Source organism: Penicillium waksmanii (genome assembly GCF_028829765.1).
Source record: "Penicillium waksmanii strain IBT 27052 chromosome Unknown utg000005l:1.0-5232799.0:1.0-5237142.0, whole genome shotgun sequence".
Classification (NCBI taxonomy): domain Eukaryota; kingdom Fungi; phylum Ascomycota; class Eurotiomycetes; order Eurotiales; family Aspergillaceae; genus Penicillium; species Penicillium waksmanii.
The window spans coordinates 2,554,923-2,568,611 of NW_026643252.1; the positions used below are offsets into that span (position 1 = coordinate 2,554,923).

At 46.6% G+C, this 13,689-nt stretch overlaps 7 protein-coding genes across 7 annotated transcripts; 5 read left to right on the plus strand and 2 right to left on the minus strand.

Moving 5' to 3' along the window:
* Nucleotides 1–570: 570 nt before the first annotated feature.
* On the plus strand, nt 571–1,955 carry N7481_005849 (MFS monocarboxylate transporter; the record flags this gene model as incomplete). The annotated part of the gene is made up of 2 exons (XM_057265068.1): nt 571–775; nt 835–1,955. 2 exons carry the CDS (start codon nt 571–573, stop codon nt 1,953–1,955), a joined length of 1,326 nt encoding a protein of 441 aa, XP_057122788.1.
* A 576-nt stretch (nt 1,956–2,531) lies between these two features.
* N7481_005850 (Zn(II)2Cys6 transcription factor domain-containing protein) lies at nt 2,532–3,880 on the plus strand (the record flags this gene model as incomplete). The annotated part of the gene is made up of 3 exons (XM_057265069.1): nt 2,532–2,596; nt 2,649–2,654; nt 2,716–3,880. 3 exons carry the CDS (start codon nt 2,532–2,534, stop codon nt 3,878–3,880), a joined length of 1,236 nt encoding a protein of 411 aa, XP_057122789.1.
* Nucleotides 3,881–3,882: 2 nt separating this feature from the next.
* On the plus strand, nt 3,883–4,137 carry N7481_005851 (uncharacterized protein; the record flags this gene model as incomplete). The annotated part of the gene is made up of 1 exon (XM_057265070.1): nt 3,883–4,137. The coding sequence occupies one exon, from the start codon at nt 3,883–3,885 to the stop codon at nt 4,135–4,137; it is 255 nt and encodes an 84-aa protein (XP_057122790.1).
* Nucleotides 4,138–4,501: 364 nt separating this feature from the next.
* N7481_005852 (SGNH/GDSL hydrolase family protein) lies at nt 4,502–5,240 on the minus strand (the record flags this gene model as incomplete). The annotated part of the gene is made up of 2 exons (XM_057265071.1): nt 4,502–5,139; nt 5,201–5,240. 2 exons carry the CDS (start codon nt 5,238–5,240, stop codon nt 4,502–4,504), a joined length of 678 nt encoding a protein of 225 aa, XP_057122791.1.
* Nucleotides 5,241–8,167: 2,927 nt separating this feature from the next.
* N7481_005853 (uncharacterized protein) lies at nt 8,168–8,662 on the plus strand (the record flags this gene model as incomplete). Its single annotated transcript, XM_057265072.1, has 1 exon — nt 8,168–8,662. The coding sequence occupies one exon, from the start codon at nt 8,168–8,170 to the stop codon at nt 8,660–8,662; it is 495 nt and encodes a 164-aa protein (XP_057122792.1).
* A 1,332-nt stretch (nt 8,663–9,994) lies between these two features.
* Nucleotides 9,995–10,708, plus strand: N7481_005854 (prion-inhibition and propagation-domain-containing protein; the record flags this gene model as incomplete). The annotated part of the gene is made up of 1 exon (XM_057265073.1): nt 9,995–10,708. One exon carries the CDS (start codon nt 9,995–9,997, stop codon nt 10,706–10,708), a length of 714 nt encoding a protein of 237 aa, XP_057122793.1.
* Nucleotides 10,709–10,961: 253 nt separating this feature from the next.
* On the minus strand, nt 10,962–13,379 carry gua1 (GMP synthase (glutamine-hydrolyzing); the record flags this gene model as incomplete). Its single annotated transcript, XM_057265074.1, has 14 exons — nt 10,962–10,998; nt 11,054–11,112; nt 11,173–11,325; nt 11,375–12,187; nt 12,243–12,271; nt 12,340–12,412; nt 12,461–12,585; nt 12,636–12,700; nt 12,750–12,758; nt 12,817–12,856; nt 12,913–12,945; nt 12,998–13,121; nt 13,184–13,207; nt 13,335–13,379. 14 exons carry the CDS (start codon nt 13,377–13,379, stop codon nt 10,962–10,964), a joined length of 1,629 nt encoding a protein of 542 aa, XP_057122794.1.
* Nucleotides 13,380–13,689: the final 310 nt, after the last annotated feature.

Below are 13,689 nucleotides of genomic sequence, written 5' to 3' on the forward strand. Positions count from 1 at the left end.
TCTCGTAGAAAGACTGCTTAGAAGGTGGAGGGGCTTGTTCCTAGTAAATGTTTAGACAAATGACAATGCGCTCTGAAGCCAGGGCGAGATCAAGACCAGGGTAACTGTTTTGCTCCGTACTAGGCCTGCAATAGCGCCTCAATGAAAATTCATCATTGATTATCAGTGTAAACCACCAGAATCGATGGGTAACGGGCTCCAGAAAATAATCGAACGCTGATTGGCTTATGAGTTAAAAAAGCGACCGGACCAATCGCAGAAGAGTGAATGCTCCGCCGAGTTGTCTTGGGCGTAAGAGTATATCCTCTCAGGATCTTCTGGTTTTCTTCTTCTTTTCTCTCTCTTATTTTCGAAATAAAATTTTGATTCAATTGCTTTATCCCCAGCAGCTCAACTTATCTTTCCTCACGACGGTGCCCGGGTGATTCCATAGCTCTGCTTGACGGAACTCTGTCTTTTGCCCCAGGTGGAGGTCGACATCACGAGTATGCACGATGACAACTTCGTTTAGAATACCCTGAAATACCATGCTAATAACTTGAAGTTCCAGACGATATTTCTTTTAAAAATATGCGACGATCAACACTACCCGAGCCTCGTGCGCCGTTAAATCAGCAGCCGATCAGCGACAAGTCGGCCGAGACTCGACATGATACAGATTCGTCCGAGGACGAGGATGACAAGGATACATATCCAGAGAATAGCAGACAAGCATGGACATGCCTCTTAGGCTCATTTTTAATGATGTTTCCGTCATTTGGTTTCCAAACCGCAAGTATGAAACCGCCTTATCCTCGCCGCGTACCATGAATATCATGCTAACTCAGCTTTTAGTTGGATCCGTTCAAGACTACATCAGTACCCATCAACTTTCTGAATATAGCGTCAGTGATGTTGGCTGGATAACTGCAATTTTTGTTTTCTTGACACTTTTCCTTGGGGTTCAAGTCGGCCCTCTGTTTGACCGGTACGGGTCAAGATCTTTGATCATAGGGGGAAGTCTAGCGAACTTTCTCTGCTATATTTTACTAGCGGAATGCACTGAGTACTGGCACTTTATGCTATGCCTCGGTGTTCTCGGCGGTATATCATCTGCTATTATCACCACAGTCTCTATAGCGGTGCTCAGTCACTGGTTTTATCGAAATCGTGGTCTGGCATCTGGCATCTGCATGGCAGGGTCATCAACCGGCGGAGCTCTTATACCCTTAATGCTCCGTTTTCTACTTCAACAGCACGGATGGCTGTGGTCAATTCGAATCTTTGCTTTTATAGCTCTAGGGTGTTACATGGTGGGCGTGTTCCTTGTTAAGGAGCGTCTTCCAACCAAAAACACGACAAAGTCAATGATTGACTTTAAAGCATTCGCATCACCCCGTCTATGCTTTCTTGCAGTTGCCGTTTTCTCTTTTGAATTCATCATATTTGGCTGCGCTGCATTGCTACCAACATACGTTCGCTATGCGGGCATGTCGGAGGATGTGCAATTCTACTCATTGACTCTCCTAAATGGCATGAGCCTTTTCGGAAGGGTTATACCGGGCTTTGCCGCTGATCAACTTGGTCGATTTAACACACTTATATCGATGGTATGTGCTACCTTGATCGTCATGGCAGCAGTATGGGTCCCATTCGGCTCGCAAGATGAAGCTACACTATACGCTGTTGTAGCCATATTTGGGTTTGGCTCTGGTGGATGGCTATCGTTAGCCCCTGTTTGTGCAGGGCAGCTCTGCCGAACCGAAGACTATGGCCGGTTTTATGGCACAATTTATAGCGTGGCGTCGTTTGGAGTTTTGTTGACGGTCCCAGTCGGCGGAAAATTGCTTCAGTCGACAACCCCTCAAATTTTGATAGGGTTTTATTCCGCAATATTGTTTGTTGGAATGGTTAGTATAACGCTGTCGCGATGGGCATTATTGGATTGGAAATGGAAGTGGTGTGTTAAAGTTTGATAGGGCGATTGCAAAAGTCTGCAGCTACTATAATGCGTTCGAGAGACCTTAAATGACATAGACATAGGCTTTCCGAATAAATTAATAGTTCCAGAGATAGAGAAATAAAAACTTGGAAGTAAAAGTGAAAACATGTTAGATCCAAGTTCTTGTGCGCTTGTCCACGAGGAATTATTCGAGGCTTTGGATAATAGATAATCACTCAATTTCCATAGTACTATAGTAGCGGTAATTGGGTCCTACGATTTGCGGGCCATGTAGGTAATTTCAAAGAGGTTTTTATTTCCTACTAAAAATTCGACCGAGACTGGTTTTGTCGACACCTGGTAAATAAGGCGGCACGGCAGTCATTCCTCCGCCCGACTTCAGAGGAACTTCCCACTGACGCATATCATGCATTAATCCCCTATCCCACAAGTCTGATGATATCTCCAGAAAGATCGCTGCCCGAGCTGAAGCTCACCGCGATTGATCTTCCAGGTTGCTAGTTTCAAGGCTGCCTCTAGTCATCGCATCGGAGGAACCCTGAAATCACTGCTTTCGGCACTCATTCCAACTTTCGGCACTCATTCCAAAATGAAGACTGGTGCTTCAACAGCAGTATCAAAACGCAAGACACGGAGCGGCTGTCTTACTTGCAAGTGAGTTTGTTTCAAATGTTTATTTAATCAACTGCTGACCAACGGATTCTAGGTCTCGGTGTGTAGACGCCATTGAACCAGCAAGATATTATCTACCCAGCTAACCATTCACGATGAAGACGTATCAAATGCGACGAGACCAAGCCATCATGCCTGCGCTGTGTGACTACAAAACGAATATGCGAGGGTTATTCAACCTCCCCTCAGCAAGCCCTGTCATTTGATTCTCTAACCGATGACGAACGCCGAGCGTTCCTTTTTTTCCGAAGTCGAACCGCCCATCGGATATTTGGCCAACGCGATGTGGAGAACTGGCTTCCCACACTGCTGCAAATTGGTCACAAAGAGGCTCCAATCAAGCATGCCCTAACTGCATTAGCCTCACTGCATGAGAGCTTGGAGCCTGGGAATACTCCTACCTCTATACGTCGATCAGGCAAACATGCCGAGATCGCAGCACAAATGTTAGCTTTGAGACATTATACGTTCGCCATCAAGTCCGTCCAGACAGAATCGTCCGACATGTCCCATCGACCAGATATTGTCCTGATACTTTGTATCCTTTTTATCTGTTTCGAGCAATTCCGAAGCGGTGATGCTGCTTGTCTTCTCCACCTTAGTGCAGGTTTAAGACTGCTATACTGGTGGAGGCGCAATACTGCAACATACAGCAAGTTGCAGGAGTACTCTCGAACGACCCTTGACTTTGTCAATAATCAGATTACCCCGATCCTACAGCGGCTGCGCGTGCAGTTTTCACTATGCATGGACTCCCGGCATGTGTTAAAAGATCTCGGTGTTCCCCTTTGCCTACCACCTCCAACAATTCCATCATCATACAGCTCCCTCAATTCTGCCCGTGTGGACTTTGACCGAGTGATGAACCACATATTTTCATCTTCGGAGCGTGATATGCCTGTGAGGGATGAAGCTCCAACGCGAGCTTCTAGCACTCTTTTACGCCAGTGGAAGAGCGCTCTTAACTCCAGTTCTCAATTCTCTGGAGAGTCTTCGATATTGCAAGGCTGCACAATCAAACTCTTGAATCTTTACTACCACGTCTCAATCATTATAGCCGAGACGTATGGTTCCGAGAGTGAAACGATATTTGACAACTATGTCGGTCACTTTCAAACTGCCGTTGAGCTCGCTGAGGATATCACTAGATCGTGGAAAGATGCACAGAACTTTAGTTTACTTTTCAGTTTCGACCTTGGGTTCACCCCTCCCCTATTCCTTGTCGCCTCTCGCTGCCGCCACCCCTCATCCGGCGAAGAGCCGTGAATATGATGCTCCAGTCCCCTTTCTACCACGGAGCTTGGCAAGATCGATATTCCGGTCTGTGTGCTCAACGAATAATCGAGCTCGAGGAAGAAAATGCCCGAATTGTTGTGGAACAGAACGATGTGCTGGAGAGCCAACGAATTCGAAAAGTCTCCGCTGATCTCCAAGAATCACAGCGTGAAATTTTGATGAAATTCACTAGATGGCCATTCACACCCGATTCTCCGATCCATACCACCATCATCGAGTTGAAATGATATCTTAAGTAGTTCTACGCAATTTCATATTGTTCTTCAAGCCTCAAAATAATTTAATACGGAGAGCGATTATGAAACTTCCGATCAAGCTGAATCGAAATTTCGAGAAGGAGTTTGGATAGACATCTTCCGTAGTCATTATTGTAATAGCGCAGTGTCTAGTAATAAGTTGCAATCTTCGCCGTTTTGAGATAGAGAAGCCAAGGGTTCGGAGGCTCCTTGGCTGATTGAGTAAACTTTCTGAATCTAAGTGCCTGGAAGACCCCTTTATAATGAGTTTATTTGAAACTAAGCTAATACCGACAAGTTCGTCGGAAGAAGCAAAGTGGTCTCAGACATATTGATAATGACTGTAATTGGGGTTTTATCGATCAATAAACCCTTTTTCAATGGTCTCCTGTATGCCACGAAACCATAATTCGGCCATTTTCTCATATCCCTCGTCATTAGGGTGTATACCGTCGACAAGCTCGTGGGCACCGGGCCCTTCCGATGAGTGCATGTCAATCAGCAAAATTTTCTTTTGTCCAATATTCTTCTTCTCTGCCAATGCACGAAACTGATCATTCAAATCCATCACCACCAAATCCACCTGTCGGTCCATGTTGGGAATTAGAGTAGAAAGCAGGATCGTGGATTGAGGGCATGCTAGCCAAAGATAATCGAGCATCTCACCCATACGCCTTCCAGCCTCTGCGGTGTTGAAGGACTGGATACAATCATTGGAGCCGGCATTGACCATCAAGATATCTGGTGATAAAAATTTCACTGACTTCTTGGCTTTCTTTTGAATCTCGTCGATTCGAAAGCCACGCCAGCCTTCGTGCTCGTTGTTGGGGATAGAGCCATCCTTGCGCGAGCCCACCATACAGGAATTTATCCCCTGGTCTTTGAGTAATTCTAAGAGCGGTTTCCTATAGCCAGCTCCATGAGACGAGCCAACGCCCCGAGTGATAGATCCACCCAGGGGCATTAAACGCAATAAACCGTCGGAGGCACGACCTGGTGTACTCTGAAGTTAGAAATGAGTTTCAATACTAGGATTCATAATTGAAATACTGACTTTTTTGTGAGCGCGTATCGGTGGATCTGGGGGACTCCATGGTAGACAAGTAGCGGTTGGCATCGAAGCAGGGGATGTGCAAGTGCACAGCATGGCACCGAGGCAAATTCGCGAGGGGCCCTCGCATGATATCAAATGAAAATGGCATCACGATATATACCCTGCAAGTAAAGTAGATGAGAATGGAAAGATGCGGAATTAAGCTGAAATGCTTGGGAGCGGCAGGTAGACCTCGGCGGAATGCCAAAGCGCCGAGCCCGCCGAGCCCCGCGACTTCTCCCCGGCACCGCGACGGTGAGATCAATAGACTACCTTCAAAGCTTCAATGTAGCTCTCCTTTGAGCTATCCAACGCTTTTCGAGCAATATATTGATAAGCTCGGTTGTATTGCTCGGTTGCATTGTTTGCACACGCTTCAAATCTATTTAGAAAATATGGGGGGAATCTCAATACCGTCCGTCTGTCAGTATTTTTAAAGCTTTAGAAAGCTCCACCGGCCCCGAACAAAAAATGGGTTAACAAGTTCAAGCTTCTTGTAGTCCCTCACATTGTTGGCAGCCGCCTGGAATACAATAATGTGCACCCATTCTTTGAACCGGTCTGAGAACTCTAGAACTTCAATGCCTGGAGCCTAATTTGGTTTTCCTAATAACTAGAACTGTTCACTAAGATGTAGACGGGAAATTGAAACTCCCGGATGAACTTTTTGAGCTATAATCATGAATTAGAAAAGTTGATGTATCAAAGCATGGGGCTATCTCCGCTCTACCTTCGCGGATCCAACCAGAAAGCCAACCCGGACCTCGAGTTGATATGTTCGCTTGATATTGCAGATCTCAAAGCTTGGGGTAATTGAGGAAGGCACCGGATGAGCCGACCATATGGAACTCGGGAGATCGGCGGAATCTCCAAGCGGCATGCCCTCTCCGAAAAGGCTTTGATTCATGTTCGTCATGGTCTGTATGATCCAGCAGCGCTGAAGGGACTCGGTGGAGTTACCTACGCGGATTTCTGTTGTTTCAATAAGCATCGTCTGGAAGTCGTTCAGCCTAAGCTCCGACTGATCTCCACACAATTTATTGATTTCGATGGCCAGCGGAATGGAATTTTGAGAAAAAAGACACGGCCCGTTCAGGAGTTTTGTATTGATTTGACACGAGAATTCATCCGGTGAGGTAAGATCGCCCACCACAATGCAAATAGATGCTTGTCGACACAAAGGTGATTTCATGGGCGTCAGTTTTGAAAGCGGGCAAAAGCATATTTCATGGGTCTAAAGTTTGAGTCAGAAAGAATTGTGCCTTTAAACATTCTAAGCTTCATTTTGGAAAACTCAACCACGTTGTTATACGGTTTTAGTATTCTATCCCCCGTTGTCAGAACTTCTAGAAAATACTTGATTTCCGCTGCAGCTCCCGGCTCCCCGCATGATGGAGGCAACCGACGTAGAACGTGAGCTTCCTCACTTCGCATTCTGTGAGGCTGGATTATTGCCACTCCATAACACTCAGATACCGGGGCGAACTAAAATATACCCGTCAGATCCTTATTTGAAGAAACGGGGTTCTTTTTCAGGGGACACCTTACTCTTATTGAAAAAGGGAACGTATATTTTCCTTCACCCAAAAGCAAGCCACAGAAGGAATGCTTTGGTACAGACTTTTCGGGGAATAATTTTTCACTTCTTTGAAAAAGCTGAACTTTGTCAGCATGAATTCACGGTCATGGGATTGTGATACCAATTACTTTATGGGTCTCGCTCTGTTCGAAATTTCTCGATCTGGAAATAGAGATCCCAGAAAGCGTGACAGTGATTGAGGAGATATTCAATGTTGAGTTCGATTCAACAACGACCTTTCCGGAAATCGTTTCGCAGCTCGTCCTTATCGAGTCGCCTTGATCCAGCTCGATATAAACTTTCATACTTGCTCGCAGTACTATGGGAAATCTCATCTCGCCAATTGCACCTCAGATGCTCTCAGAGTAAGCGCAGCAACTTTGCCCAAAAAGAAAACGCACTATTTATTAGTTACTATCAACTAGACGAATGATTGAGGTGTCGTGCAATTCCACTGACTACTGCGTCGTATCTAGGGTAGTTGCTCAGAATGATCGCCGAGAGAAAATACATCTTGACCAGGGTGTCTACTGGCATCGGTGGTTCGATATCCAATAACTGGGTAGGAAATCTCAGCCTCATAGTTGTCTCCCGGGCGACGTGGGTCCGCCGGTTAAAAATAGTCGGTGCCTGCCAAGGACGGACTCTTGGCGAATGCTACCACCTGCCAGCCAGCTCCCCCTTTTCTAAATGCATAGCGAGCCGGGTTCTAGCCTGTTTTGTAAACAAGCTGGGCTAACGATATTTCCTTAGCTTCACGCGACATTCTCCAGCAGAAATCCATGCGAGAAAGCTTAACATATCAAGAATTAGACAAGCTTAGTAAACTCGATCCCAGCTAAAGGTCTTTGGCGACATTTTCCTCCAACTATTTTGTTATAAAATGGGCTGCTTACTTTTAGTTCAGGTATAATTATGTCACCCCCGTTGATGATAATTGGGATGCTCCTAGATTTTTCTCGATTGTTTAGGGGCACACGACGAGCGAGTATGAGAATATTAAATGAAAGACTACGAGTAATTGCCACGAACTTTTATTATTGTAAAATCGCAGTACTCAGCGCGAAGTGTCAAAGATATTAGTCATTGTGATACAAAAGGATTTGACGGGTTCCAGTCCCAAGTCCCGAGCCAAACAGAACATCTAAGAGGCACGCCGATTTAAAATAGTCGGTCCCCCCTGTGTCGCCCCACACAGTTTCGGACCAACAGGCTCTCACATATTAATTCCTACTCCGTACAAGGCATTGCATATTATTTCTTTATAATACCCCTAGAACTTCTGGGAAAAAAATTAATATCCTCCCTAAGCTGACTTTCTACAGCGGAAAATCAAGACTCTCTACAACATGTCGACCACAACTGCTACCGGCTCCGCGGCAAGCAATACATGCGGTTCAACAGCGCAATATGAACTACCCGTCGAAGACGCAGCCTGCGGCGTACCAAACTCCTCGAAATACAAATCTCTGATCGAAGTCTGTGCCAAGCCCGCAGGCGTACAGGCCTACAACAATGATTGCGCTCTCTACGCTCCTGCGGTCGATCAATCGGTCCAGATGCTGACCGACTGTCTCTACGATGCGGGCGTCGAATGGGAAGATGTTTGGTGCTTTGGTTCTACAAATGCAACGGCTTCTGCCACTTCCTACCCAACGGCTACTGCTACCGGTACACTTCCGAACAAAACTTCGACCTCGACTTCTACTTCTACCTCTACATCCACTTCGAGCTCGACTTCTTCCCCCAATGGAGCATCGTCTGTCTCGACCACTCAGTTCAGTTCCAAGATGGGAGTCGTTCTTTTCACTTTGATGTTTTCCAGAATTATCTTCGGCATGTAATCGTTTGATGCTTACATTATGTACTATTATGTATTTAACTCGTCCTAATATCCTTTCCGATTTTTGGAAGAAAGAATAAACAGATACGGTGTTTACCATCGGGTTGGTTTTGTTCTGACCCTCTCAATTTTGTTTGCTACCAATGAAAAATTTTCGTAACTGTGCTGTTGATGTCGGTACTAGTTTAAGTCTAGGAAGGCCCTTGATACAGGTAGAATAGCTTTAAGATGGTATACTAGCCGGGTCCCAGTTTGTATAGCGAACACTAGTACTTTTGGGACTGCTGCCCTGGTAGAAACACTGCGTCAATTGCGGCTATGGAGCGCGTAAACATCTACATTATGGTTCTCTCCGTCACTTTTCCGTTACAGTATTGTTTTGGGCCCCCCATGTGGGGGGTCTTATTCATGACTCTGTTGGTGATCATATTGGGAATTCAAGCTTATCAAGTATCCGTTGCTTTTTTTCTTTCCCACAGTCAGAGACTTTGACAAGATCTACCATAGTTCGATCTGCTCCGCGTTTTAACAATGCGTTCGCAATGTGCAGATTACCTTCAGCTACAGCACACGCAAACGGGGTAATACCGTAGAAGTCAACGGCGTCGATATCGAGGTCATGTTCCAATAGGCGGTTCGTGAAGAAGAGATCAGGGTTCACCCTGTTGGGCTACGAGGTGCAAACTCGTTGTTTCCATGTCTATATTTGTTTGCTTGATAGACCATGTTGAGCACTTCAGCCTCGGATCAGCTCCTGCGTCTAGTAGGGAAATGAATATGGACTTTCGGTGATCGTTGGATTGACTGGTGGAGGGCTGTCATGCTGTGTTCTCCCTGTCGCTTGTTGATGTCGAGGATTTTCATGCATTGCTTGGACGAAAGAAAGTACTGTTGAGCTGAACGACGGCTTATATGCACTGCTAGAGGGAGCACAGAAACTGGTTTCTTTGAGTAGTTTCAATGAGATTTACCTAATGTCCTCAGCCAGCGGCGATGTGCAAAGGCTCACTGTCATTAGAGACGCCTCGGGAGCATCATACGAGGGATTATCTCGCCTGTTGACCAGCGCATGCACATGATTGATTTGGAATCTTCCTCGTCGATTGACGGTTGTCGATTAGGTACTCGAATACCTGTCGATCAGCTCGTTTGGATACTATCTGAAACCCTCAGGAGCATCGCTCGGTTCGAGGAGGAGATGGTCCTCGTGGAGTGGAGAGAATACGGTGATGAAATTCTGCCCGGTCGAGCAGTGCTCAGAATTTTAGAATAGCGAATAGCTGAACTGTCAATAGCCCTTGGCCGGAGCCCAAAGCCCGAAGGTTTTCAAGTGATGGACTGCATAGGCTACTGCCATGATGAGTCTCAACAGCGTTTTGGATTGATCTACAATCTTCCGGTCTTAGAGGATGACAAACCGCCGGATATTGTCTCCCTCTATGACCTGATCCATCCACAAAATGGTGCTGATACGGTATTTCCAAGCTTGAATGACTGCTTTCTAGTATCACGTATCCTAGCCAATAGCCTATTGCAACTCCATACCACATGTTGGCTTCACCGAAATTTGGGCAGCTCACACATTCTGTTTATCAAATCCGGAAAAAGCATGGACTGGCTTCAGTATCCATATCTATCTGGATTCGGGTATTCTCGATTAGACGATCCTAGGGCAGTCTCTATGCCGCTTCGTTCCCAGGATGAGGCAGCAGCATACCAGCACCCTGATCTGACCGAAAATCCGCGGATCGGATACAGGCGTGAATACGATACCTATAGCCTGGGGATTGTTTTGACTGAACTCGGATTCTGGCGCCCGATTCTCAAGTTTCGAAAGTCGGAGTATCGTCCGAAGCGGAACCATCGTCGGCTGTTAGAATACCAACTCACTGGCGATCTTGCGCATCGGATGTGTCAGCAGTTCGAGCAGGCTATCAAGCTACTATTGACCGGCAAGGCGTATGGAGATTCAAAAGTAGAAGGCGAACAACTCATTGCATTTTCACGGAATATTGTCTCACAGCTTGGTATTCAAAGCCTGTGCTGACCTATCTATAAAATATATCAAATAAATTTGAAGGCCAGCCTTTCTTTACTCTTCATGACTACTGAAAGTAGACTTCGTCAGGGGCCACGAAACACATCATAATGTAGTAATAATTTCTATATCACTCTTCTCACTCTATGTACCTTTCTAGCAGTAGAGTCCGTAAACGCCATAAATGTCAATTCCCATCTTTTTCCTTAGCCACTGCCGGCCAGTGATGCATCTTCGGTTTGGGTTCCTTCTCTTATATCGCCTATTCAAGCTCAATGGTGCCAGGAGGCTTTGAGGTTCTAGAGAGGGGGTGTCAGCTGGAGGCTCCGAGGGGAAGGCTTTGAGGAGACTTACAAATCATAAGTGACACGGGCCACGCCCTCAACCTGGTTGCAAATAGTACGTGACACATCCTAAATGGGTAAACAAGTTAGCAAACATGGTATTGTAATCAAGATATGACTCTGACTGACCTTGAGGAACTCAGTGCTGAAGTCAAAGATATCGGCGCTCATGAAATCCTTGGTTTGAACAGCGCGGAGAATGATGATGTAGCCCCAAACACGCTGATCACCGAAAACACCAACACTGCGGTTGGTATCAAGACCAGCAAACGCTTGAGAGATCTACTAGGGTTAGCTTATATCCGTCTTAACTAGCTATAACCTGACGTACCTGGTCGTAAAGACCTGCCTCCTTGATCTTAGTGATGAAAATGTGGTCGGCCTTACGGGCGATCTCGACACGCTCCTGTGTGACGTCGCCGAGAATGCGGATAGCGATGCCAGGACCGGGGAAGGGGTGTCGGTTCACCAGCGACTCGTGAATACCGAGCTGACGGCCAATCGCTCTGACTTCATCCTTGAACAGAAGTCTGAGCGGCTCAATAAGGCGCAAGCCTTGGCCGTTCATCATACGCTCAGGCAGACCGCCGACATTGTGGTGAGTCTTGATAGTGGCGGAAGGTCCACGGAAGCTCAAAGACTCGATAACGTCAGGGTACAAAGTGCCCTGCAAAAACCATTCCACCTTGCCAGAGTTGGGGGTGCTCTCTGCTTCCTTCTCGATTCTGATAGCCTCTTTCTCGAACAGATCGATAAAAGTAGATCCAATAATCTTCCGCTTCTTTTCCGGGTCAGCAACACCTGCAAGACGGCTCATGAACAGCTCACCAGCATCGACAACAGTGAGGTCAATGCCAAGGTGTTCTCCGAGAGTTTGCTTAACCTGCTCGCACTCATTAAGACGCATGCAGCCTGTGTCGACGAGGACAGCCTTAAATCTTGAGCCAATGGCAGCCTTGAGCAACGCCGCTGCAACTGTGCTGTCCACACCACCACTAACCGCGCCGATCACAAGAGATCGGTCACCAACGAGCTGCTGGATACGAGCGATCTCGAGTTGAGCAAAGTCGCCCATCTTCCAGTTCGCCTGAGCGCCACAGATATCAACACTGAAGTTACGCAGGATATCGGTTCCGCGGGGAGTCTAAATCGGAATATCAGAGGGAGTTCTTGGACGACATAGGGTAGGGGTAACGAACGTGTTCAAGTTCGGGGTGGAATTGAACGCCTATTTGTTTCTCTCATGTTAGCATATTCTCGTAAAAGTAGCCTGCATCTGAAAAGGGAAAGACAAACCAAAGATAGGCTTCTCCTTGTGAGCGATGCTAGCATACTCCGAGTTGGTGGTAGCACCAATGACCACAAAGTCCTAATAAAGTCAATAACTATGCCAAGAACCTGAGTTTAGCTCACTGACCGTAGGCAGGCTGATGAGCTTGTCAAAGTGGGACATGAAAACAGGAATGGCATCGCCCAAGCCAGCGAAGAGACGATCGACGCTGTCGTTAACCTTGGTGATGTTCACATCGGCGTGACCATACTCTAAGAAAAAGAGTCAGAAATAACCAGATAGTGTGCTGAAGGTTACAAACCTCGTGCCTCTCCACGGGCAACATTCTTCGAGTCAATGCGCCATGCGATCTCCTGGCAACCGTAGCTAAACAATATTAGTCTTATCCCAGTGTTGGTGTTGAAGAAAATCATACCAAATACCACTACGCCTCAGATGTTAGTCCAGATTCAAGTCTAGCAATTTGGGAAGTAAGGACTCACAGAATAGGGACGTTCAGGTCAAAAACAGCGGGGTCGACATCTTCACACATATAAGTATAGGTAACAGGATATCCGAGGGGGGAAAGAAAGCCTTACGGGGCGAGCCATTGTCGTAAACAGAAGCAGGACCTAGTAGATTGGTTAGATCTTGACAAAATCCATACAAGGAATCATTCCATACCTCCAGAGAACACAATTCCCTTGGGTTTCCAAGTCAAATCCGCGATCTTAGTGGTGCAGGGGAGCAGCTCAGCGAAGACACCGAGAGAACGAAGACGGCGGAGGATCAGATGGCTCGTTTGAGACTTGAAGGGTCAGCATTTGCTAGAGCCGCCGGGAAATAGCCAAGGGTCCGCCGGATACATACTCCAAAGTCGAGAACCAGGATAGTCTAGAGAGTCGACAACTGTCAGCCAATTCGTTCATTTTGCATCCATGAGTCAATTGCGCCTGCACGCGGGGTCGGGTGATCGCAAGCTGCGGTCCAGTCGCCATTCCACCTCAGGAACAATACATACGTCGAATGTGTTGTGAGGCGACTCGGCCTCAATATTGAGAACCATATTTTAATCTCGGGCGTATTGCGAATGGCGGGGGTTCGTAATAGTTGCACGAAGAAGATCCAAAAAAAGTTTTGTGGTACCGCCGCCTCCCCTCCCCAATAATACACCGCCCGGGCCGAATAAACCTGCAGAAAACTTCCCCACCATGTCACATGATTGAGGCGGTATATCAACCGCCTTGGTGAGTCATCACATGACTGTTTTGATCCACATACTCCGACTTGGGCGTGTTTTTAAACAACGCCTGATTTTGCGCATTGGAGGGTTTAATCGATTTTTGAATGCTTACATGGTACTTGAGTCTAAAAAG